Source organism: Filicampus tigris, chromosome 11 (assembly GCF_054856515.1).
Source record: "Filicampus tigris isolate MCC_2025a chromosome 11, RoL_Ftig_1.0, whole genome shotgun sequence".
Classification (NCBI taxonomy): Eukaryota; Metazoa; Chordata; class Actinopteri; order Syngnathiformes; family Syngnathidae; genus Filicampus; species Filicampus tigris.
In genome coordinates, this window is record NC_141227.1 from 5,638,483 (window position 1) to 5,666,161 (window position 27,679).

Sequence of the window (27,679 nt, forward strand, 5' to 3'; positions counted from 1 at the left end):
TCAAATTTCGAATTTCCATTTAGATGGAAGTGCTTACATAGATTAGCTGTTGAATACACTGAAAACCATTGCATCGTCTAGTTTCTACCCATTTGGCAGCACAATGGTCTGCCTAACACTTAGGGTTCAAATCCTGATCTCGCATTCGTCTGTGGAGTTTGTGTATTCTTCCCATTGTAAAAAAAAAAAACAAAAAAAACATCCCACTTTGGATAAATGAAAACTCTTAATTTTCCACACGTGCATGGAATTGTTGGAATGTGCCCTGCCTACAAGTCCGACGACTTCCTACAAGAATGATTGACTGAAGCCTCTTAATTGAATGTGAGTGGTTCCCTGTGATTAGCTGGCGCCCCGTCTGGTGTGTACCCCACCTTTTACACGAAGTCAGCTGGGATGGACTTAAAACTCATTCAAGACCCTAATGGGAGCAAGCGGTATGCATACATTGACAAATAACATGAAAGAAAAAGGCAGTTGGGCCTCCCAATTGGGTTGCAGTAAAACGTAACTTTACTTCTTTTTCATGGTGACAGCCAGCAGAATCAAATGCAGAAACACAGCTGCTCAGTTGCACAGACAAAAAAAAAAGACTGTAACTAGTCATTTAAACACTCACAAGTAAAGGTAGTTTCGAATAGCAGGGGCACACTAGCACAGGATTTCTTTTTTTTTTCGTTCTTTTTTTAGAAAGTACCGTAGCACTACGTGTCACACTATATTAAAAAAGATAGACAATTCAAATTTGATTAGACAAAAGTGGTTGCAATAGAATAGTCAAGTGAAATGATTTCACACGTTTTACAGCATATTAATTAATCCTCTGCGAAAAACAGTTTTCACACATGACTCAACCTAAGGATATCATATGAGCGTCTTCAAGATGGCAGCAAAATGAGATTCCTCGCTCACACACACATTGAGGCCTGATGCAGAATTCATCACAAAATGTTGACCATGTATAAAAAGGCAAAACAAATAATTAGTGTCATATGCCATGCGTATCTCAGCAAAGCTAGTTAACAACTTGTTTATAGGTGCGATGAAGTGATTGATCCCGCCAGTCACCACTAGAGGGCAGTCAGTGATTATTATGTGTCGACAGTCTCTCAATTCATTTGCTATACGTTTTAAGTGATTAAAAAAATCTATTAAAACAAATACGAGGTGAGGACCAAAATCTTCCACAGTGAGTCTGAAAAGCCATAAATAAAAGTGGCACTGGAGTGTTTCATGTTTTTAAACAAACCAGCATGACCATATAACGTTCAGCCTGTATTATTTTGCTTGGACAAAAAAAAACATTACATGAGCATATTGTACCTGTTGTGAGCGATGAGTGCAAGTCCTGTCGCAAAATGGTACATAAAAGAGGTGCTGTTGGTTTTTTAAACTTTCAAAGTGACCAAAAAGGACTTCTTGTACAACAATATTTTCTTGAGGGAACGGGCCTCAACAAACAAGGTGCTTTCAGTACTTCAAAACCATGACTTATACACAAGTCTTTCACAGTATCTTATAAATTCATCATCACTTAAAAAAAAATCCACCCATGGGTGACACATCTGTTTGTTGTTTTTACAGCATTCAGTTTTTTTTCTTTTAACTGTTGTGTTTTATGGGCAGACTTACCGAACAGAAACCTAAAGGCCAATCGAAATACTGTAGCTAAGAGAGGTTGCTTAATTTGCTTTGTGCCAGCTAAGCACATGGCAAACGGCTTTCAATTTGTAACAAACACATTTTAACGTGGAGAAATTGTACACTGTATGAATTCAGAAATTAACCGTAATAACGCCTTTGGATGCCAATAAAATGTTGAAGAAAAACAAAGATAAATGTAATCTAATTCCATCATTTGTATTGTTGTTAACGTACTATTGCTATTAGAGATTTGGTTAATTAAAATTACATGGGGGGAAATAGTATTTCATTTCGTGTCAGAACTCAGCTTCCCTGAATGGGACTATGGAACACTAGGTGAGTAGTTACAAGTTAGTGTGGAAAAATGGGCCACACTCCATCCTTCCGAGGGTTAATGTTTGACGTGGCTAGGCGAACAAATGTCAACATCTGTGAATAGCACAAACAACAAAAACTCCTCACCCGTTGTGTTATATGATCACATTTGATTTTGAGATAGAACGTGTTTTGGTACTTTTTTCTGTACATATGTGGCAAACATGCACCCTGGTCTAATTCCGATATGGCACATGGCATATGGCTGTCAATTTGTTGTTTGAGGTCTTTAGGTTAACGTCGGTATAACGATAAAAACAAAGAAATGCACATGACAAACGAAGAAACGTTAAGTATCACATTGATGGGAATGTTTGAGAGACCTCTTATTCGTATCGGCACACATCTGCCATTACTGATTATGATGGCGAAAACGAAACTATTTCGAACCTTGTGGACTTCGACTTCTCCATGTGTTTACTCACAGGCTCTGCACAGACTATATTGGCTCTTAGTTTGTCTCATGCAAGTACCAAATGGTGGCCTCATCTTTTTCAGTGATTCAGATGAGTTCCAACAGCAGCGACATCAACAGTGTACAAAGGTCAACAGGTTTGACAATGAATACAAAAAAACCCCAAACGTTGAATGAGTTCACAGGACTGATTCGATGGCTTCCGGTATGGCTTCTGAGGCTTTGGTTTTATGCATAACAAGAGGTGAGGTCTCCTCCTGCGCCTGGATGTTGGCAACCGTCTCCACCCGCACCTCAGAAAGCCCCCCTCCCTCACCTTGTTGCTGCTGCTGCTGCTTTTTCATCTCCTGCTGGTTGATGTGATGCAGGATTCCAGCACCCAGAGCATCACCTTCCACATTGACCACTGTGGTTGTGCGATCCCTGCACAGAGATGATACCAAGTATAAGTAAACACATTATCTTCTAAACACAGAACTATACGGTATGTTTTTCCAAGCTATTTCCCAGCGCATGGGTGACACAATAAAAGTATCACATTTCATAGAGTTGATATGTAACCTGCTGTGATGCCACACTGAGGTGAGGTTACATATTTATCTCCTGGACTGAAGCTCCCTTCAAATGGAAATGTTTTACACATCTCCCGTTTTCCATTCAGACTTCAACCTTATCTTGACAAAATTATCCCAGTTATAGGATGGGAAAGAAATGCAGCAGATGCAATTTTGTGCTGCGGATATAATTTTGAGTTGCGCCTCTTCAAATGTCACTACAAACAAAAATGTGTTTTACTTGTAACAGATTTTGAAGTCATTCTGCCTCATTTGTAAGTCCCCTTTCAGTCTCCAAAACCCTGTTATGAAATTTTGAAATGATTTTATTTGGATAAGCCCCTTGAGATGAGCCATCTCATTTTAGAGGGGGTCCAACATACAAAAGCAAACACAACAACAACACAACACATACATCACATGGAACACATCCCTGCCCACAGTTACCTACCCCTCCCCCACCAATCACATACAAGCATAAAACTCCATACTATATGTCAATCCAAACAAAACTGAGCTGTATGCTAACATAAGTATGAATAAGTAAACAAATCATACATGAACAGACTGTAACAACTAAACAGAATAGAACATGAATACCTAAATACATATACACCAATCATAACAAGCAATCGTCAAATCGAAAATGTGTTTAAATAGAGCCCTTTTGTTGGCTTAGAGACACAGTCGTAAGGGTGCTGGGTTCTCTCTGGAAGGACAGGAACAGACGCAAAGTGCAGTGATATAGGTTGAAATGTATAACTTAAATAAACGAATAGAGTTGGTGGATCTAATATATTCAGGCAAACTATTCCAATCAAATGGGGCTTTATATCTAAAGGCACGTCGTCCAGTTTGGGCCATATAATACGCCCAAATATTTATATTCTTCAGTTTTCTCAAGGAGAGAGCCATCAAGAAATGTAATTGACAGTGTAAGGGAGTTTGCTCTTAAAGAAAATAGCATACAGTAAGATTTCTTCTTATCGACAACCAGCTTGTTTTGGTGGAACCATTTTTGTACTAAATTAAAGTCTTCCTGTAATATGCACTGGATTTGTGAAACGTGTAGTAACAGTAAATAACGGTATCATCTGCAAATAACAGGGTATGACAGTCCAAGCAAATTTTAGGCAAATCATTAATAAAAATAGAGAAGAGGAGTGGCCCCAAAGAAGAACCCTGAGGTACACCTCTCTCAATAGTTAAAAAATCAGACGGACTGCCCTGATTAGAGACACACTGCTACCTATAATGAAAATATGAGTTAAACCAGAGTAATGCATCTATCGATAGGCCAATAGCATAAAGTTTATCACAGAGGAGATAGTGATTGACCATATCAAATGCCTTAGAGAGGTCAATAAATATAGCACCCAAAAAACAAACTCTCGTCAAAGGAACTAAATATATCATTTGTAAATTTGAGTAAGGTGGTGGTTGTGGAGAAATTTGTTCTAAAGCCCGATTGGAATGAAGATAGTAAATTAAATTCAGTAACATATTGTGATAGCTGATTAAAAATAAAATTTTCAAAAATCTTTGCTATACTATTAATAATTGAAATAGGTCTATAGTTGTTGAGGTCATGATGATCGCTACCTTTGTGTAGAGGGGTAAACCATGGCCTGTTTCCAGCCAAGTGGTACTTCACAGGCAGACATAGATAGATTAAACAGCTCAGAGAGTGGATAGGATAACACATGCGAGGCTATTTTCAAAAATTGTATCTCTAAACCATCAGGACCATGACTGCCTAATTCAATTTACAAGTAACCTTTCCCACATCACCAGGGCAAATTTTGCTAAAGGAAAAAGAGCTATCATATCTAGAGTTAATTAAAGGAACATCTGCATGCGGAGGTTCTGAGAGTGGCGAGCTGCATATAGATGAGAAATGTTGACTAAAAGCGCTGGCTATATCAAAAGGAACCTTAATTCAAACATTACCACATGAAATATAATTTGGGTTGTTGTTATCTTTAAGTATAGTATTCAACCTTTTCCAAAAGCATTAAGCGTTAAGCATTATTGAAATCGTTACTTAATCGATCCTTATAATAATTTGACTTGGCATTCCTAGTTTTAGTTATACAAGTATTCCTCAGCTGTTGATAATTTTCCCAGTCAATTGGGTCATATGTACTACGGTGCTTTTGCCATGCTTTATCCCTCAGTTTATATAAATGAATTAACTCACCATTTAGCCAAGGTAAACTTCTCCCCTTAACCTTAATAGTAATCCAGGGTGCATGTTTATTAATAATGTTCACACAAAAATAATAGAATGATCACTAAAGCAGTCTGGGAGTACACCAGATTTTTAAATTCTATCTGGATGAGTAACAAGAATCCAGTCCAACAGAGATTTTGTTTTCTGGAAGCGATCAGTTCGAGTGGGTTCAGTTATTAGTTGTTTCAAATTTGCACTGCCAAAAAGGTTACAATCTCCAGAACAGGAGCGTGCAAGACAGTTATTATTAAGGTCCCCCAATATTATCATTTCATTTGAATGATCAAGTGAATTGATGGTAGACAAAATACACTTGGTAGATTCAGCAGGAGCACTTGGAGGTCTATAAATATTACCAATAGTAATATTTTTGTTTTCATGAAAGATAATTTTAACAAATAGACATTCAAAGTGAATGGGGTTCTCTCTTGGAATTATGACATGTGATGACAAATTATTAGAGATATAAGTAACCGCTCCTCCTCCCTTAGTTCCTCTATCCGCTCTGTAAAGAGTGTAATTATCAAGATGAATGGCATGATCGGGAATTGTGTCATTTAGCAATCAGCGTCAGTGTATATCCTTAGTCTTGCGGGGAAAAGCAGAGAGTATTTTATTCCACGATCTCTCAGGTCTTTTTGAATTGGATCAAAGAGCCGGCGTTTCTGAATGAGCACAGCGCTGAAGTCAGGGTAAATGTGAACTCGCACTGCCGCGTACAACAGCTCCTCCTTCTCGCGGGCTAGTCTCAGGATCCTCAGTTTATCGGGGAGATGGAGAAATCTGACCAAAATTGGTCGAGGCCCACCTCTGTAGTCCTGGCGAAAATGCGGTGGAGTGCGATGGGCATACTAAAGGAGCAGGGGAGTTGTAAAATGTTCTTTACCAAGAAGAGGTGGGGTCAGCTGACCCATAAAGGACACGATATCTCGGCCCTCTGCATGCTCAGGAACATTCAGAAAACGGAGGTTGTGGGCCCGGCTCCCATTTTCCGCGTCTTCGGCTTTCAGGTAAGCATTTTCTTTCTCTTTGCAAGATCTGTTGTGTTGTCCTCATTCCTGCTCATTCGCTCTTCTAATTCGACAACTTGCTCTCCCAGCGTGGACAGCTTCCCCTCAATTCCATTCACTTTTTTGTTTATTGTCCATTTTGGTGTCAAAGTGAGACAGAATTTCAGATTTAAGTTGCTGAATGGCCGACAGGAGCGTTTGTTGAAATGTTTGATCCATCGAGCAATCGAATCTAATCCACGCTCAACACTACTAGAAAATGCAAAATTACGTAACTTGACAGTGTTTTATAGCAGCAAACTGACTGGTCAATCAAGACGAAAACTATGACTTAAGGATGCTAATTAGAGTCATAAACGCAGACTGAGCCTCCGGCAAACACTCACACCACCGTCATGGCGGCCATGTTTTTTGTGTGATACATCGTGTCTGGAGCTCGACTGTTTTATCATGTACACCAATGGTGTGTAATGGTGTGGGTTTTATCCACCCTCAGTGTAAAACGGCCTTTTATATACCGGCCCTTAGTTTTTGCTTCAGTTTAAGCTCCTGTGCTGAAACTGAGTTCACCAAATGTACTCACACAATCCAGTCAACAGCCAGCATAAGGGACAGATCATTGGTCGGTAGCCCGATGGCCTCCAGGATGATGGCAATGGTGATGATGCCGCCAGCTGGGATTCCTGCAGCCCCAACGCTGGAGGCTGTGGCCGTCACCCTACAAACAACATGGAAATGTTTACATGCGTCACAAAATCCAAGTATTTTGTAATTCCTACAGGAGGAGACTGAATAGACGGCTCAGTGCACTCACAAGATAGTAAAGATCTGTCCGGCGTTCAGCTCAGTGTTGTTTAGCTGAGCGATGAAGACAGCAGCTACGCACTGGAATATGGCCGCCCCGTCCATGTTCACTGTGGCACCAATGGGGAGAATGAAGCGGCTGATGCGCTTGTCCACACCGTTGTTCTCCTCCACACACTTTATCATGGAGGGAAGAGTCGCTGAGCTGTGAGAGATTTTAAAAACAACAACATAAACCTCAATTGTGATTTTTTTATTTTTGAATTAACAATAAAATGTCCATAAAGGTTGCCCGTCTGAGTCACGTAAATTTAGGGGACTCTTGGCTGAACAACCTTTAAAAATCTGCAGTTAGGGTTAGTAATAATTTCCCCAGTATCTCATTTTTCACCTTGGTCAATCAAATTTGCCTTCAACGCTGCTAAAGTCACTTTTAGCACAAAAAAAAATAGGCCTACTATATATTGTTTCACAATTCTCAAGCAGCTGCAACCCTCCCTGAAGTCCTCACACTTTGAAAAACAGTTCTTGATCTAGACCATTTCTATTCCACTGAGGATTAGTACGACAGGAAAGTCGAGTTATACCTGGAGCAGGTGGCGAAGGCAGTCGTGAAGGGTGTAATGAGGCCCGACAAGAAACTGAAGGGGTTCTTGCGAGTGAAGCCGAAGTAGATGAGTGGCAGGACAATGCCACCGTGGATTACGTGCCCCAGTATGGAAGCAAATATGTATTTTCCCAGACTTGTGACCAGTAGAACCACATCATCCATCTCCACAATCTTACTACCCACCAGGAACACGATGCCAAATGGGATATACCTGAAGATTGGGAAGAGAGGGTTCTGGTTCTGAGAACATCCGATACCACCACTAACATACTTTCAAATCCTCGCGTGTAAGCACTCACCACATGATCCAGGATACCAGCACCATGGTTGCCTCATTGAAAGCGTTGAAGAATCGGATAAGCTCCTCGCCCTCATCTCCAAGCTTCCTCAGTGCCACACCGAACACCATGGCAAATAACACCAGACCCAGGATGTTCATGCCATCATTTTCTGTCCCAAAGGGAACCTAAAAAGACAAATTGCGGGGATTAGGGAGAGGCGAGCCGTAATTTTGAATTGCAATTACGATAAAAACAGAAATGGAAACCCGTCTCACCCTAAAACATGCACATATGTGGTTAAAGAAAGTCAAGACAACCATGTTAAAATACTAGGTTTATCTGATGATATATTTATTTTAATAATGTGTTGTAAAACTAATACTGTTCAACTGAAAAAAAAATCTTTTAGGAGGACAAATACAGTTTGGTTGCAAAAGTGTACACTAAAAATACATTCTATTGCCATCCTTCCAATCATTAAAGTTACAAAACACTGAAGGTAAAAAAGGAAGTCATTGTTGTTTTGTTGTTTTTAGGTTTTACTCCAAATAAGAGTTACTGTACTTGGATCTCTTAAATGACAATAAAATATGTAAAAGTAATACAATAATAGATAGTTCCCCTCCAACTAATAGTCGACAAATCTAAGGTGGAACTGCCTCCACTATAGTCTTCAACTTGTATTCATTAAAAAAAAAATGTTGTTCAGACTGTATGCTCGGGCTGGATTCCTGCTTTTTTTTTTTTTTTTTTTTTTTCCAAACGAGTGTCTGGGTGCACAGTCAGGGCAGAGCATTCAGTGAGCTGGATAATGGTTAACAAAAAGGACAGGGACAAATCCCGGGTTCTGTCTGCTCCCATTGTCCTGAGTCATCCCAGAGCTTCACCAGCTTCATTCCAACATGACCCATGACAGACAGATACCATGAACCAACGCATTAGATGACTGAGAACCCCGTGTGTGTGTGTGTGGGTGCGCGTGTGTGTGTGCGTGTGAGTGTGTGTGTGTGTGTGTGTGTGTGAAAGAAGGAAGAGCAGATTGTGTGACCAGCCAGTCGGATGAACAATGTGACAAGCAAACAAAGTTGTTGGCCTCCATCCTTGTTTTGTCTGTTTTCTCTTTGACCTCATTGGAGTGGTGCACAGCCCAGACTGGTCGCCAGTCAATCACCGGGCACAGGTAGACAATCAGCTGTTCATATATTTCCACCTATGGACTTCAATTAGCCTAACAAGTCCAAACAACAACTGGGAAAACATGTACTCGCTAGATCCGCTAACAACCATTTGAACCACACTGTAAAACTTTATTTGACCTGTACTGATGTGAGCAGGCCGACTGTATTGCCGTCATTGATTGACTTCAGCTTTTATGTACACAAGTGAAAAGGTGAACCCCGACATATCTGTTTTATTTCAGTTCAAGTTCAAGAAGTTTAGTACATCAAGTCTTTGATTTCCTCCAGACAGGCTTTTTTTCCTTTTTTTTCTTTTTGCTTAGCGGGACATAGATCTGACTGTCATCCGCATAGCAATGAAAGGAAATACCATGCTTTCTTAAGATGAAACCCAGGAGCAGCAAATACAATGAAAACAGCAGGGGCCCCGAAATTAAACCCTGTGGAACACCATACAGTGGGGCAGAGTCAGATTCAGCCAAGGCTAACACAAAAAAAAAGTCCAGCCTGTGCACAAAACATGTTACAGGGAACATACAGACACAAATGTCTCATCAACCTCCGGTGATTCATCCATCCTCTTTCTCCATCTTATCTATCGCAGATGCAAATTGTCTTCTGAGTGAGTTCACATTGCATTGTCAGAATAAAGAGCTGATGCATTAGTGGTATGGGATGGATAAATTTAACATTAGCGAGAAATTTGTCCCTTTGCAATCTGAGCTTCCTGCACAATTTCAACTGCTGTATCTTTTCTTTTCTTATACTTTATACTTCAAGTTCGGTGTTCATTATCCATATTGTCCCTTTATCATAGTCCCACATTTATTCTTTGTAATCAGTAGTTCAGTTACACAAACCTACAACACATATTTAACGATCAATTTACACAATTCAACGTTAAGTGCTTTGACACCATAATGTGGCATCTATTAGCAATTACAACCCCCTTTTAAGGGGTGTGTCAACTACTCACGGATTTTCATTTTTCGTGGCAGGAAACGGTTCATTTCCCCTACAAATAGCGAAGGGTCACTGTATACGCCAGTTGCGAGGAGCACCGAACGGAGAAAAAATTACATGTTGCAGCTCTGACAGCTTAATGTACACGGCTGCCCCTCCCTAGCCAGTTACTATTAGACTTTAATAGTATTATAACAATAATCTGCAATGTCAACAATATCTTACCATACACGTAAATACACACACACACGGACACACACAGTCAACGCGAACAGAGTGTCACACAGTCAGTTGCTAATCTTACTCCTTGCAAATGTCTGTAAACGTGCATATACAAGTCTATTAGAGTGTAAGGGTATTTGATACCTTTTGATAGAGGGTGGTCCCATTGGTGTCATTGCCTGAAGCAACCATCTTGTAGTCGGTGGCATACTGCGTCACAAAGAAGAACAAACCTGCTGTCATAAATTCATATTTCTATTATCATTCGAGTGAAGAAATCTGTGGACATTAACATGATGACATAATGGCTTCCACTCACATAACTTGCACGTACAGGGAGCGAAATGAGAAATGTGTTTCTGTTGTTAATACACAAATTCTAACTAGAATAATGAAAAGCTATGTTTGATTATTAATTCAAGTGTAATATTCGATCATCTTTATATTCTGGTAATGTTTCAATGATGTACTGTATACGGGGAACAGAGTTGCTTGTTTTTACTCTTACTCTGTGTAAAAAAAAAAAAAAAAAAAAAAAAGTGTGTGTGTGAATGTGGCTAATTTTGGCGCTTGGGTGTAATTGTACCTTTAAAATAACTTCAAAAACTGTGTTGGTTGGTCTGTTGCCATAGACAGGCACCATTCACGTTGCGTACCCGTGTAACTGCTAGAAATTTTAAGTGTCAGTGTTCAATGCTCACACTAACTATACCAAACACGACAATGATCATTAAAAAAATAATTTACAGCATGTTAGTTTTTTGTAGAGCAAGGTTTCTCATTGTTGCTTTAAAGTCAACCATTTACTCCAAGTTGCCATTGTCAACATCTTGGAGGGATGAATTGGAATTCAGGTGTGAGGACCATTTGAAGGTTTTCAAAGCTGTCCTCGCATCCTTACTTACTGTATATAAAGGAGGATGACAAAGAAAGAAATGCATATTTTAAAGCCCAAAGCCTCTTGTGACGGTGTGGCTAACATCAAACAAAAGGCTTTTGAATGAATTGTGAAATATTTTCTTAAAGATCTAGCTGCATTTATTTTTGTGCCTCTCTGCTTGCTTGGTTCAATCCACAAATTGGATATGTGAACGGTGTAGAGGGAATTGCACTCAGTGACTTGGCTGCACTTTGAAACTCATTCATCTCTCCATGTAAGGAGTCACGTTTATGATTCACTTGCCCAGTTTCCCACAGGTTTGTTTGTGGGACTTTGTCCACCGCTTTACATGGATGTGGTCCTTTGGTGGATAAGCATCTCCATCTTGCACGCTTTTAACCCAAATACAGATCATATCCTATTTTATAGTCTGATAGAGCGGAGATAATTGTAGAAAGTGGGCCACGTTCAAAAGCAACGAGGCGAGGTGAGTTGCTAGGCTGGCGTGAATGGAATGATTTCGCCATGGAAACGGCTGGTGGGACCAAGCCAAAGAGACCTCATTAGGAGGCATCATGAGACTGAGCACACCAGTAAGGATTTACAGCAGCTGTAAATGAACATGGAGTGGAATCGATGTTATTGGAGGAATAAATTCTGTTGAATAATTTATACATGAAACAGGTGTTAATGAAAAATGGGTGACCCATGAGTTTGGAGAGCAGAGTGGATGAAGTGAGGCACTCACAGAGCGGAAAGCAGCAGCCACCAAGTTAGATGGGAATAAGTTCCTACAAAAGATAGAGAAGAATTAGACTGACAAAAAAAATGTCCATTTTAATACAAAGCAACTGACTTATGGTATTGAAATTGCATTTTTTTTTAACTAATCCAAAATGCACATTGAAATTGTATCATCACACATTCTTAACACATTGGCTCATTTCCAGGGATGGTTCATCAGGTTCACTGATCCTCATCATATTCCCTGACAGAGCAAATTTTCAGGCACTCTCCTGGTCCCATGTTAACAAGGATAATGTTTTACTAAAAGGTTGACACATTATTTGAGCTTGTTAACAAATAGATTGGGATTTTTAACAACAAGCTCTCTTCAGGACATTAAGCATTAGCAATATACCCACAGTATGCAAGGACTCGTGCAGTTCAAACAAATAGAGCCCTTAGAATGTAACGCATGAGAGTGTTGCACGAAATCGAGTTGCACATTTGATACAGCCCTGCTAGTATTACTACCACAAGTACAAGTAATAGTAGTGGGAGTGGGAGTGGGAGTGGGAGTGGGAGTAGTAGCAGTGGACTTATTTTTGTATTTTCTGTCAGTCTAGATGCCCTGAGACAACGTGCTGCCCCCAAACAGGTACTAAAAAAGACATCTGGTTTGGTTCATTCATTTTGTGGTTGGTAAGGAATAAAAATGTACATGCAGATTTTGGGGTTTTTGGCATCTCTACTAGTGTTAAACTTGTAGCCTGAGGACGAACAAGCTTCAGCTTCAACTTCAATGTAGTCCTTCAATTAAAAAAAAAAACTTGTCAAAAAAAATACCAAACTTCTGTACTTGATTGGGGGGTAATGACAACATGTTACCAGAGAAATGGTGTGATCCCACAAACGCTAAAAAAAAAAATAAAAAAAAATACATAACAGGAAGATAACAGTTAATGCATTGCAAACAATTTTGCTGCAAACATAAAAAGGACTTTTTTTTTCAAATGCCACTCTTTGTCAATTGTAAATCTGTACGCTTAACACCACCGATGAATATTTAATGCAAGTGACTTTACTGAGGTTACTTGATGTATTTCAATGCACCTGGCTCACGGCCAATAAATCCTAAAATGATTAAGTTTGGCTTTTTCCATTTCGTTTTTCTAGTCCAGCATTACTCTGGCCTCCTTCCCAGACATCACACTGAGTCTATTTTCATTGTTATCAGTAAAGCACACAGAGGATTACTGGAAGCTATGGGCCCGTTCCACATATTAGTGCGTGTGTGGTAACTTTATCCCCGAAGGTCACACGACATTGTGCAAAGAAACACAACTTTTTCCCACATTTATTCCCACAGTTCGTGCATGTCTGACTACCATTCAGCTGTTTCACATCTACTGTCAAACTGCTGAGTAATTACTAGTTTGAAAATGATTTGCTGTCACACAAAGTTTCCAAATCCAGTCTTTCTTGTATCATCATGTTTTTTTGTACCCGGCACATGGCCAAGGTATAACTTTGTTAAATTAGATGAAGTTGCAATGAGTTTTTGCAAAAGCTCCATCCCACAGAATGTTTTTTGATTCCTTAATGAGTAACAGAAATGGGCCATGCTGGAGCCATTTAGATGGAATGAAACAAAAATTGTTGTTGTTGTTCTGCTTAAGCGGGTTGTTTGCAGCTCAAACACAAGAGAATGTAAACACCTGTTCCACATTTCTTGAATGTAGTGAATCATATTCTGAACATGTTTGTGGGATTATTTGCTTGAAGGTCTCATTATTGCCTCTAACACTATAGATGGTGAAGGACAAATTGTGTTAAGATGGTATAATTAGGAAAAACATTATAACTATATTTTGAAAAGTCATTAAAATGACATATATAGGCCACTAGGGTTGTCCCTATCAAATAATTTCATTGAACAATCAAGCACTTGGATGATTTTTTTTTTTCTTTTTCAAACCCCAATAAATGGACAGACAACAATATCAGTGAACAACAGCATTTAGTGAAGTCCATTCAAGACTGCTTTAATTTACTGCTTGACCACAATACCATCTTTCTACCAGTTGAGAGTGCTAATATACGTTTAAATCAAGGGTGTCAAAGTCAAATGGACAGAGGGCCAAATAAAAAATTTAGCTACAAGCGAGGGCCGGACTGACCGAATGTTCATTGAACATTTTTTAAATCCTTCGCGCCTGCTGATGACGTCATGCTTCATGATATATTTCTGTAATACAGTATATTTATTTGCCTAAAATTCCATATACATAAATCCAAATTTAGTCACACAAAACCTCTGCGTAATTTTCGAGGCAGAAACCAGACAGTATATACATTTTATTCTGGATTCTAAAAATATGAAAGCCATTAAGACTGTTGCTTTATGTTATTTATTTAGAATTTTGGTTTAAAATCCCCCTGGTTCTTCTTTTTTTCTTTTCTCTGTGTATCATGTATATGTATTAATAACTGTGTTTGGTTTGTTAATGTTAATAAATTATATATATTTCTTTCTTTGCCTCTATATTTGTCACCCCCCTGGCTGTTGTGTTTGTATGTACTAGGTTACTAAATAAACTTAATAAAAAATAATATAAAGTACATTACTGCTACTTTTGGGAGGCATCTCGTACGTCACTTCTACCTGAGAAGAAGCCGCTGCCTGTCTTATGAAACAAGATCAGCGGGTATGCGTTTCTCCTGCCAAACTGGCAACAATTTTATGGTTCACTCGGGCTACAAGATTGTATGAAATGTACGTTAAGTATTTCTTAATAAAACGTGTTTTACTCCTAATAACTTTTCACCACAATCCGATTCCGAAAACCACAAAACAGTGACGTGACGTCTTCAGTCGGCACGTAGACAACCTAAGGACGATCTTCGAAAAAGTAGCGGTAATGTTCGGTATTTTATTTTATTTTTTATTTCGCAAACGCAACAGCCACGGGGTGGCAAACATAGATGCAGAGGAATATATTACAGAAATAGTTAAACAAATTGGGTTATCTGTGTTGTGGTCGAATTTATGTTTTGCCGAGTTGTGTTGTTTCCGAGCCCCAAAAAGGGGCGTGGCTTGTGTTATGTTTTCGGTCTCAGCGGTCTACGTCACGCGAGGAAGGCATGCACCACGTGGTCCCTTTAATAAAACACTCGAGCACCAAAAAAGTTTTGAAATAAAAGTACAATTTAATGGCAAACCGACATTATGATGATCGCACCACATTATAGTTGCAGTAGACAGAGAGGATAATAATATTTAAGTGCACATATGTGTATTGTAATAAATGTTTTCAAATAAAGTTGTCCCATGTCCACAACAACGTCATCTCCCAGCTACTGCAGACCGGGGCGCCTCATCACGATCTGGCGAGGGACTTTAAGTTTGTCAGAGCTCTTATTTGTTTTCATGCGCTTGACCCCGGTACTTGGATGGGCTTAACATTAGCCGTTAGCTTGGAGAAACGGATGCCAAAGAAAGCTTGTACCCGCGAGCGCGAAAGGAGTGGCATTGGTGAGTGGTTCCTTCCGTGGCGGATCGCGAATCATTCATAGCAAAACTCAGTTCACTCATTGACTGCATGGATGGAGTTCTCATTCGCGTGAACGAGAAATGGCAGCGACACGTTCACTCACTGAATCGTTGGTGAACGGGAAATGACATCACTGATTCCTTCGTGAAGCGTGGCAGTATGTTCAGTAAATCCCGCTTACATCTGACATTGGCTGCTGATTGGTCGACCGCGAAGATTGACAACATGCGCGTGGCTGAGCTCATATGCACTGAGAAAAGAACGAATCACTTCAGGAAGTGATCCATTCACTCACGTTCACTGAAAAGATTCGTTCTTTTTGAACGAATCGTTCGCAAGCGACCCAACACTAAGGGGATGCGAGCGAGTGGAGGACGAAGAGGAGAGCCGTTGCATTTTTTTGACTGAACGGAACTGTATTGGCGTCGGCTGCGGCCCACATTAGCCGGTTGGACTAATGAAACATGATCATTAAACTACGTCTGACAGCGTGTTCTTTGAAGGTGCTACAATATTTTTTTATATATTATATTATATATGATTGTCGATCAGAGCATATCCTTATTTCAAAAAGGCTCGTTTCCCCTGCTTCCTGGCTTCTTGAACCCTTGGCCACAGCTTAATGCGAGCTTCCCGGTCCTCCCGGGAAAACTCTTCTTTAAAACGAATGTGCATCTCCCTGCACACTCTCGCCTCCCTCGATGCTCTCCATACTTCATCACGGATGGTACGCATCCCGAACTGAATGATGATTGCCCGCGATGTGTTTGATGAAGCCGGGACGTTTTTCTTTCCCAGGCGGTGGACAATATCCACATATCATGCAGCCAATCCAGGGATATTGGTAGAACTCGGGTAAGTATTCCGATGACGACTTCACAAATATTTTCTCCGTCCTTTTCAGGTAAGCCAGTCAGTCTCAAATTCCATCTCCTCTTGTAACGAGCTTGCTCTTCACATGCAATTTTCAAATCGCTGTTTTGTTTTTGAAGCTCCTCAACTTTCTTCTGCAGCATGGTAATTTCTTGCTTGTTTTCTCTTGCAGCCGTTGCGTTTGCTTCAATACGTTTATCCAAGCTTTTCAATAGTTCAGTCTGCCCATCCACTTTTACCGTCAGAGCGAGAATAGCATTGAGAATGGTAACATTCATATTCTCCTCCCCTTCGCAGTCATCCTTCTCCTTCATTTTAATGTCATCCTGTTTCTTCTTCGCTTTTTCAGCGTTGGTACTTTTAATAGGTGTGTGACTCCGATTTATTTTGCTCCTTTTTGGAAGTGTTACCATCTACCTCAATGTCTTCACTGTTTGTGTATGAAGAGACTGTGACAGCCACGTGCGTTCAAGCGTGTCTGTATTTCCTTGTGTTCACATCACGTAACCCGCGCCTCCCACCTGCTACTGGAGCATACCATTACAAGATGGGGGGGGGGCAATACCACAATCCCTAACATCTCCCCTTATATAGAAGAAAATCTATACTTAACTGACATCATTAATGCAAACGGCAAACACAGCACAGACCAACCAACAGCGAAAATCAACATAGTCACAGCATTCCAAACGCAGTAGAATATATATATATATATATATATATATATATATATATATATATATATATATATATAATTTTTTTTTTCTTTTTTCATATTTAGGAGCCAACCACAATAACAAATCAGTCCAAGGCACTTCCCATTCAGTAACCAAAGTAAACACAGCATCGGACCCACCTACAGATCCGGTCTATGTGGGGCTCTAACCAACCTGCCCCTGGACGTCCAGCGTGCCGCCACAGGTGGTGGTGGCGTCAACGGAGGTGGGCCAGCCCTGGACTGGTGCAGGTCACTTGCCCGGCATGGACTGGTGTCCTGGGCGTCTGTGCATTCGTCATTATCAATGGCCCTTATGTTGCCCGGTGGACCATCGGATCGCCCATCCGGTGGACTGTTGTGCTCTGGGAGGCTTCTGAGCTGCACCCTGTGTTGTTCTGGGGGGCACTCGGTAGCACCCTTCTCTGCTAGACGCGGGTCCACATGGTTGCGGCGGTAGAATGCCCCCTCGACATCCACCACGTACGATCTGGGGCCCACCTGCTGTAGGCACACTCCTTTTCGCCACCTGCCCGTCCTGTCCCCTGGCAGGGGCTTCATCCTGATGCCCTGTCCGACGTGCAGGTCAGGCAGTTTGGCTGCCCGGTGTTTCGCCCGCAACTTATCTGAGACACCAGTGACCACACTCTGCTCCAAGAGTGCATCAGCGACTGGGAGCGGGGTTCTTAATCTGCGAGATATCAGTCTCTGTGCAGGGCTGCTAAGCATGCCCTCCGTGGGCGTGTTCCTCCATTGTAGAATGGCCAGACAAGGGTCGTTGCCTGAACTGGCTGCCTTCTTGCAGATGTTCTTCACTATCTTCACGGCCGATTCAGCTTTTACATTTGATTTCGGGTGCCTGGGCGGAAGACTTGACGTGGACAAAGTCCCACTCCTTTGCAAACCTCCTGAACGCCTCGCAGTCAAACTGACTGCCACAGTCACTTATGACCCGGTCTGGTTGTCCGTGACGTGCAAACTGGGCCTTGCACCGCAACACTGTGGTCTCCGCTGAAAGATCTGGGAGCAGTTCTATTTCCCAGAAGTCTGAATAATGGTCAACAATAATCCCAAAGTCCTTGCCTGCCTGCTTGAACAGATCCATGCTGAGGATCTGCCACGGTCGTGTTGGAAGTACATGCGAGATCATTGTCTCCCGCTGCTGCACATGCGAGTATTCATTACATGCTGAGCATTGGCTCACATAGTCCCTGATTTCACCATGCATGTTGGGCCAGTACAGCGAGTCTCTGTCTTGCCTATAGCAGGCCTCGCCTCCAACATGACTGACATGGATACGTCTCAACATTTCTGCACGCAGCGATTTTGGCATTCTCTGGCTCTTGAATAGCACTCCTCTCGCTGATCCCGTCCCTGATAGACCAGTACTCCCTGATTGCCAAAGGAGTGTCCTCGCGGCAATCTGGCCATCCCTGGAGAACCACCTCTTTCAAAAGCTGAAGGCTCTCATCACCCTCAGTGTGTACTCTTATCTGGTTCAGTCGCTGGCTTGTGACATTGAGGTAGTCAGTTTGGTTGATATGCTCAGTGGCCTCATGTTCCCTCTGCAGCTGGTGTATTTTCACTTGGCCCCGGGGTCTGAGATTGACTCTTGTCCAGGTGTTCCTGCATCGGTGGAACTCTGGGACGGCGTCCATCTGTTGCATGCAATGTCTCCAGTGATCTGTCCTGTGTGATCGCTTTCATCCTCATGTCTGTCATCCCTGCAGCTCGGCATATGTCTATGGCTGATGTCAGTGTGAGATCCTTATCTCTGAGTAGACGACGGCGCACACTCTCATCACTCACACCCAGCACCAACCTGTCTCGCATCAGATCATCTCTGAGTTGTCCATACTGACATGGGGGCGGCCCTCTCCCTCAGTTTTGTCACAAATGCATCAATGGCCTTCCCTTCATCTTGCCCGCAGGTGCCAAATACATATCTCTCGAATATGACATTCTTGGCTGGTTTGAAATAATCCGCCAATGCATCAAGAATAACTTGAGGATCTTTTCCCTGCTCCACAGAAAGTCCCAAGTTGTGTTTGTATATATGACAACATTCACTGCCCATCACTCTTTGCAAAGTTGCTGCCTGTATGTCTTTTGCTTTGTCTCGTAAGCCTGTTGCCAGTATATAATCCTCAAATTCTGCTCTGAAGTTGTCCCAGTTGCTTGCGAGGTCACCGCTCATCTTCATCTCCTCCGGTGGTGGATTGTTTACTGCCATTGCGATGTTGTTAGCTTAGCTTGATGCTCACTTTTGTTGCTGCTTAACGCGTCTTCCGCTTTTTTTTTTTTCTTTCTTTTTTCTTTGATGACTTCACGAGTCCTGGGGTGAACCCCGATACTCTTCCACATCAATATGTTCGGTTCTGGTCACTTCTGACACCATGTTTGTGTATGAAGAGACTGAGACAGCAGCGTGCGTTCAAGCGTGTCTGTATTTCCTTGTGTTCACATCACATAACACGCGCCTCCCACCTGCTACTGGAGCATATCATTACAAGAGGGAGGCAATACCACAATCCCGAACATTCACTGTCGGTTTGCACGCAATCCTCGTTACCAGCAGAAGTATTGTGGTGGTGGGACATATTTGCATACAGGTCGTCTTCTTAAGTCCCCTAAAATCTTGAATCCATAGGTGTTTACTTTTTTAAATGTCAAAACTATCCAAAACAAAATCTTGGGTTGTCGCAAAGGAAAATGAAAATTCAAGGACTAAACAAAAACATTTTAAGAGAGCCTGCAAAAAGCATCCACTCACTCCGCCATCTTGGATCCTCTTCACCCGGTCACATCTGCTACTCACACCAGCTTGCTTCGGTCTGCGGGCCGGTGTCGGTACCATACGTGCTCGGGCTGCAAAATTGTCTCTGAGTCCTTCGGTGCCCTGCGCGCGTGCTGATGACGTCACGGTTTATAATGTATTTCTGTAATATATTTATTTGCATCTCTGATTGTCACTCCCCTAGTTGTTGTGTTTGTATGTTCTGGGTTACTAGATAAAAAAATAATAAAAAATAAAGTCATTACCGCCTTCGGTGGCCTACGTGCCCACTGATGACGTCACGTCAATTCGTGGCTTTGGGAATCGGATTGTGGTTCATGGTTATTCGGAGGGAAAACATGTTTTATTAAGTAATGCTTCACATTATATACATAGAATCTTGCAGCCTGAGTCAACCACGAAATCGTTGCCAGTTCGGCAGGAGAAACGCAAACATTTCATTAAACAGGTAGCGCCTTCTTCGCGGGGTCGGAAGTCGACGTAGGAGCTGCTTCGCCAATGTGGCACGAAGCAATTTTATATTATTATTTTTTAATTTAGTAACACAGAATATACAAATACTACGGCTATGGGTAACACACATTGTGGCAAAGAATTATATATTGTAGAAATACGTTATAGAGCGTGACGTCATCAGTACGAGCGGAGGCCCCCGAGACAATTTTGCACCCGCGCACATCTGGCACCCACACCGGTTCTAATAATAAATCAATATCATCCCAGGGGCCGTAGAAAACCTTCTCACGGGCCGGATGTGGCCCGCGGGCCTTGAATTTGACACGTGTTTTAAATAGTCACTAAAATGCATTAAACATGCTTTTGCTGAAAATGTTTGTGTGGATCCCGTAACGAGGTGTCAGCGAAACTTTGGTGCAAAAACTTTGTAGACTATTTCCGTGTTTAATTTATCCGACTCAGTCATTTTTTTCCCCTGCCCTAGCCTACACGCTAACATTATATTTAAGCAACATTCACAAAAATACACCTACAGTTGTCATCATTTCTTTCAATATTTTTGTACTGTGCTGCCATTTTGAGCACCAACTAACTCATATTAGCTATTGTTTGGACTCCCAAATCATTTTAAAAGTAAAGCCCCCTCTTCCCTGCAACATGCTGGAAATATGAATGTTGCTAACAGGAGGACCACCGTTGGCATTAATTGTTGCTAGTCACCTTTTTTGAAAAACAGTCGCGAGATGGTCCGTACTGTGCCCAGGTCCATGAGGCCAAGTATTTACATTAAGCTTTCATTTGTCATATACGTAATCATATCCGTATAACTTGCAGTGTAATGAATACCGTGTAGGAGTGAAAAGTAACTCTGAATCCTTCCCAAGACCGCATGACAAAGTTGCACAGCAGTGTGAAGTTGCAAGACGCAGCATGTTTAAAATTGCCTCCGTGTATCTCCTAGCATTTCCGAATACTATCTTCTGTGGAAAACATGGCACTAAAACAACAACACTTTGCAACACTGATGTAGCACAGAATCCAGATTCATGAAAGCATGCGGTTGTACGTTTAATGTGCGAAAGAAAAGTAAGGACTCAACATGCTATGGTGATAAGCGAGAAGTGCTTACTCAAGTGTGTGGCTCATTGGAACTGAACAGTTCCTGAAACAGATGAGGCCTTCTCAAAATACACTCCTCTTCCACAACAGCTGTCATCTCACTCGTACGGTGAGAATTGGTTATCAGGCAGCTTCTCAACCATGCAGACCGAACTAAAAACAGGAAAGCAGCCTCCAAGCCTTGGCGAATCAGCTCCTTCTTTCTTATAATGTATTTTTATATTCAAGACCATGGATTATGTTGCTAAATTCATGTGTAAGAATAAACTTGTTTCATAATACTTCTAGTGATGTTTTGGTCTTAGTCTGAGCAGGGTACAATGAGATCTAAAGACTATCAAGATATTCTGAGGAGAAATGTTCTGCCCAGTGTCAAAAAGATTGGTCTCAGGCACAGGTCATGGGTCCTCTAACAGGATAATGTCTCAAAACACACAGCTAAAATATTCAAGAATGGCTAAGAACAAAACAAGTATTCCAAAAAGACTGCATTGATAGCCTTTTGAATATCTGTGTTTGAAATATGCAGTCTGGGGAAGGCACCCCTCAAAACTCAAGCAGTTTACTCATGAGGAGTGGGCCAAAACACATGTTGACAGGTGCATAGGTCTCATGGACAGGTTTGATTGCAGTGTTTGCCTCAAAAGTATGTGAAACAAAATAAGTTCAATCATGATGTGTTTTCATTATTCATTTACTTATTTACATCAATCATTGTGTTAGACCACTAGAATACAGCAATGGAAGATTTCATTAGAAGTTCAGAGAGCATTGTGGGCTTGACTTTCTTTAACATGATTGTGTTTATAAGTGGCTGCTGCCGCACCCAATTTGATTTATTTACCCACACGACAGACTACATTTATAGTATATGCATTATTAATTGTTTACTGCGTCTACAAATGTTGTGGCATGGTTTGACAAGGATGCAAAGAAGGACCCAAATGCGCGACTCGCAAGTTTAAAAAAGAGATTAATGAGTAGTCAAAAGGCATCTCAGTGTAAACAAACAGCATAAAAACTGTGCCAAACAAATCATATGTGCGCTTTGCTTCGGCAACCACTTTTGTGACAAGCCTAAAGTCGCAAGCAAACGAGTAGCGATGATAAATAGACATCTGCTTAATAGTTGTACATATTGTTGTTTATTCACGTTTTAAAAGCCAAGAGAAAGTAAATCAAATAGCAGCCACAACAATAACAGCGAAAAACAAACAAAAAGAAAATATTTAAGTGAATGAGGAAGGTAATATCAAAGAGAAAGTCAACTCCCCCAAAATTCTTTGCAATAATATGTTCTATGCGCCTTCACAAGTCTAAACATGGCATTCTCATTAATATTACATTTGTTGAATATGAGTTAAGCAACAAAATCCACCCACCATCTTAGGTGACGGCTATGTTGTCACTTTCTGTCGAATGAAAATGACATGACAGTTCCTCAGGGCTCAGCTAAAGATCGATCACAGTTCACCTGTTTTCTGAAGCTGAGTCATGATTGGCTGTTTCCTGAGCCCTGAGCAACTGTGATGTCATTTTCAGTCAACAGCAAGTGGCAAATGGCCGCCCCCTAAGAAGGACACTGCTTAACTCATTTTCCACAAACGCAATATTAATCAGAATGCCGTGTTTTGACTAGTGGGGACACATAAAACATTCTTGTAAAGAAAATTTGTGGGTTTACTTCCCCTTTAAGAACAATAAAGGGAAATATTTTTCCTTAAAAACCCATAGGTTGATATTCTTTGAAGCTGATGATGGATATAGGTCCTGACCGAAGGTTCATCCAGTGGTTGATGTTAATTGAATTTTTACATTTTTACAATTTTTATGAGCAAGCTATTCTTGTACTTAGTTGACTGATTTGTTTCTATTACAGATACTGTAATGGGAGACACTCCCAGTAAACAAGGTTGTGAGGATAGAAAAATTACCATGTTATAATTTCGTATAAGTGTTTACACCTTGTGGTGTGTCACTGTTGACAAAGCTGCCTCTCCTTCACATGGAGCATGGTTTTGTCAAATACTATAAAAGCAAAACTGAGTCACTTTGCACTCAAACCTTCGACAAAGTTCTGATAATCACCTGACATCAGTGGTGGGAAGTACAACAACTATGTTAGTGGACTTTTATTGATTTTTTCAGGTATGCCAAGTACTTGTTTTTCTGATGACTTTTTACCTTGACTACCTATTAGAAAGCAGGTATTCTGTATGTACTTTGTCAAAATTGGCTTTTTTTTTAACCACTATTTACCTTTTTCAACCGTTAAAAAAATGTTAATAAAGAGGAGTATTAATGACAACAATAGATTCAGAGAAGCAAGGTATTCCCCCTCTAAGATAAGATAAGATAAGATAAGAATGCCTTTATTGATCCCACAGTGGGGAAATTTTCATTGTTACAGCAGCAAAGATATAGGTCACACAGGGACGGCGGCATAATGTGGCCATTAATGTATAACATTGACGGCAAACATTTAGGATCAAACCTATGTAAATATACGCAGTAACGTGTATATACACATGTATATACACACCAACCTACATCTACATAAAAAGTATGAGGAACACTCATTTCGGCCTGTACATAGTACAGAGGAAAAAATACTCTAAGTAAGTGACAGTGCTGCAGTGCTGTAGTGAAATGTAAGGGACAGCATTGGATAAAAATAAAACTAGACTAACAGTAGTGGGGAATGTTGCGTATTGCACGGTATTACAGTTGTGGGGAATATTGGGTATTGCACGATATGAGCTCAGGTGCAGGTCTGCACAATTGCACTAATGTCCGCCTCATTTCAGCAAATTCTTTGATGTTGGTGTTGGCTACAACAATTTTTTGTGTGGATGTGTTTGTCTTGTGTCTGCCAAAAAGAAAACGCCATCTGGTGGTTAGAAATTCACTGTCTAATCTAAAAAAACTCATCAAATTCGTTTCAGTTGGTCTCAGTAGATAATTTAGCTTTTTTTTTTTTCACAACGTAAACTTATAGCAGAGCTTTGGGAAAACATTGTTTTGATAGCATAATAGCCTATCCAAATGCTCTTAAAACAAAACTTGAGCTAGAGTGTAATGTGTTTTTTTTTCCTTCTCAGTATGTACACTGTATAAATTAATAAATCAGGGGAACTATTTTGTATGCAGACACATTTTCTCCCATTCTGCCAAGTTATCAAAACTGCTATTGTAATTGAACTGACAGTAAAAATTCAGTTTTACTTCTGTATTTTCTATCAAAGTACAGGATGTGAGTACAGTACCCCCTCACCTGTTGTTGGATTTCTGGTAGAGTCTATCCTCCATTTTTGCTGAAAAACACCTTTTGAGTGAGTTTATTTTTGTAGAAAATGTCCAAATTGAGTTATTGAACTGTGTTGTTATTGAATGTTGCTTTCTTGTTCAGCAGTTTTGTGCCATCCTTTAATTGTATTTTTTTTTATGCAAGTGACCCTTTTGTACAGTGTGTGTTTATTTTGTCATTTTCATCAAACCCTTTGTTGTTGGGTTAGGATAGTGAATCTTTTATACATGTATGCATGATCAAAAATTAAATGTATTAAGTGCACATATTTTTCACGTATGCACGTATTTTGTCCATATTTAGAATAGCATTGCAATCATACAGCTGCTTAAGAAGTGCGTGGTCATATGTGGCCCCACAGTACTAGCACGGATAAAAAATTCTGGCCCCCTGCTTTAAAGCGGAAGTCAACCCAAACAATTTTTTTTCAAGAATATGTTCCCCGCAGGCCCACTAGTTGAAACACGGCATTCTGATTAATTTTGCGTTTGTGGAATATAAGTTTAGCAGCAAAATGCACTCATTTTTGTCATCTCTGGGGGCGGCCTTTTTGTCTTCTGTCAACTGAAAATGACATCACAAGTGCTCACAAAGACCAATCACAGCTGACCTGTTTTCTGAATCTGAGCCGTGATTGGTCGTCATGAGCACTTTCAGTCATTTTCAGTAGACAGAAGGCAAAATGGCCACCCCCAGAGATGGCTAAAAACGAGTGGATTAATACTTATTCCACAAACGCAATATTTATCAGAATGCCCTGTTTCAACTAGTGGGCTTGCATAGAACATATTGTTGAAAAAAAAAAAATGTTGCGTTGACTTCCACTTTAAGTTGCCATTTTGGTGTCATACAGTGAGACATCCCCATAGGAGAGACAGTCACAAACTATATTTATATACAATGCAAGTGTGGCAGAACTACAACGATTTTGGACCCTGCAGGGCTACGGTCGAGAGCGCGCAAGTACGGTACCTGGCAAGGTCCAGAAATGAATCGGTGGTCTCCTTATTGCTGCTGACGCGCTCCAGACCCAGGCTGTTGGTGTTGAGGGCGCCGGCGCCCACACCGGGTTTGACGATAAACGCCAATGCCACGCCAATTCCGGAGGCGATGAGGGTGGTGACCAGGAAGTAGGCGACCGCGATCCCCCCCAGCTTACCCAGGGAGCGGGTGTCCAGGCTAGCTGCGCCGGAGACGAGGCTGCACACGACCAGGGGCAGAATTATCATCTTCAGCATCCGGAGCAACATCTCACCCGGGAAGGCGAAATAGGTCATCTGCGCCTTGGTCAGGCTCATGTTGCGGACCCCCATTCCGAGCCCGACACCCACCACAACCCCGGAGACCGTCAGGATCACCAGAAGGTTCCGGCTAAGAAAGTCCACCAGCTTCTCCTGCAAGCTTTTCGGGGCTCCTTTCTCTCGCAGCCGCTCTGTAGAGCCGGCCATGGCGTGGCCGTTGATTTCGCTCTTTTTCTCCATCTTCCTTTTACCTTTCAGGACACGACAGCGTGGGAAGCTCGATCCGCGTGTGTGCTCAACGACAACGTGGCTTGGACGCACACTCAACAGCGCGTGCTGGAGCCGGCGTGGGGGGTTATGTCGCGTGTGGGAGCCAATCGTGTTGCGGGGACGTGCGCACTAGTTTCCATACCTCTACCCGAACGCGCATATGATGCAAGATCATTTATATGATGCAAGATTATTTAGTATTGCTACAGAGATTCGTTAAAAACGAAATAAAAAAAAAAGGTTTTCAATTCAAGGTGCCGAGTTACATGGTAGTTGCTGTACGGCCCATCGGTCACACCCAAGCCTAGAGGAAGATTGATGAACGTGATTCTGTCGTGCATAGTGCCAACGTCGTTAGGCCCATCTGTGAATATTGATCAATCTGATTGGCTGTTAGCTTGTGAATCCTTGCATGAGATGTAGATAAGGAGATAGTACACCGAAGCAAGGTAAAATTAATTATGCTGTAAATTAAGCTCAGAAAAACATTTTTTTTTACTTACAATCGTTCCTCCATGTACTATGAGTGTGTTTACGTTTGCTTAACAATTCTGATATTCTGGGTTTGAATCTTGACTTTGACCATCCTGTGTGGCTGCTTGTCCTTGTGAGGGTTTTCTCCAGATACTCTGGCTTCTTCTTACATTCCCCAAGCTTGCATTTTAGGTTCATTTAAAGACTAAGTGTGAGGTAAACTTTGCCAACCATATTTTGACGGCTAAAATTATTTTAAGCATACTTTCGTTAGTTTTTATGACGCAACTCACCCAGATTCATAATTAGACCAATAACAACGCGATTCACTGGCTCCCGATTCCAGCTCTGGCCGTCCGGGCAATGCCAGTCCAGTGATTTTGTTTTTCTGTGTGCAGATTCGTCACAAGCAACATCGAAACTGTTCATCCTGTCCAATTCTGCATAAACACTTGAAACAAAACGTCTCGTTTACAACTCCTGACTGGTTGCAAGAAATTGTAAACATAGAAAAATGAAAAATATAAGGAAGAGCGTGTATTTCAACCCGTGACACATTAGGGGGAAGAGGGAAAAAAGGCAGCAGCCCTGTTATTCGGGCAGAAAGTTTTCATCCTGACCATATGGCTCGTACATGTAAGGTCCAGCATTCATTATGCCAACAACCTCCTCTTCCTCCAGGTCTTCAAACACCTGGATCCCCTCAGATAAGTTCAAAACATTGCTATCTGAGTCCGTTTCTGAGTGGCTTTGTACACGTTCCCCATTGATGCCATAATTAGATTACGTCATTAGATGAACAACTATAGGTGTTCATCTGATGACGTCACATTTCCGGTTTCGAGCTCGTCAGCCCCTCACTTCGGTAAAACTGTGATTTTTGTCAAATATACGAAATAGAAATGTTTTTTTTTCATGCTTTATTTTTTCGTAGAGTGTTTGTTGCAGTTATTTTAAAGAAATGTAATAATTGAAGTATTA

At 41.2% G+C, this 27,679-nt stretch overlaps 1 protein-coding gene across 1 annotated transcript; it reads right to left on the reverse strand.

The window, feature by feature from the left end:
• Positions 1 to 490: 490 nt before the first annotated feature.
• On the reverse strand, positions 491 to 26,496 carry slc1a4 (solute carrier family 1 member 4). Its single transcript, XM_086044640.1, has 8 exons — positions 25,686 to 26,496; positions 11,918 to 11,960; positions 10,434 to 10,499; positions 7,945 to 8,111; positions 7,623 to 7,856; positions 7,046 to 7,240; positions 6,815 to 6,949; positions 491 to 2,857 (listed from the first exon to the last, which is right to left on the reverse strand). Exons 1-8 carry the CDS (start codon positions 26,192 to 26,194, stop codon positions 2,614 to 2,616), a joined length of 1,593 nt encoding a protein of 530 aa, XP_085900766.1. The 5' UTR covers positions 26,195 to 26,496; the 3' UTR covers positions 491 to 2,613.
• Positions 26,497 to 27,679: the final 1,183 nt, after the last annotated feature.

Excerpts from the sequence above, each read along its gene's own strand:
- slc1a4 (XM_086044640.1), bottom strand. The coding sequence starts at position 26,194 with ATGGAGAAAAAGAGCGAAATCAACGGCCACGCCATGGCCGGCTCTACA. Across the intron at positions 11,961-25,685 it reads TCATTTCTGGACCTTGCCAG|GAACTTATTCCCATCTAACT; the intron begins GTACCGTACTTG and ends TATCTTTTGTAG. Across the intron at positions 10,500-11,917 it reads TGGCTGCTGCTTTCCGCTCT|TATGCCACCGACTACAAGAT; the intron begins GTGAGTGCCTCA and ends TTTGTGACGCAG.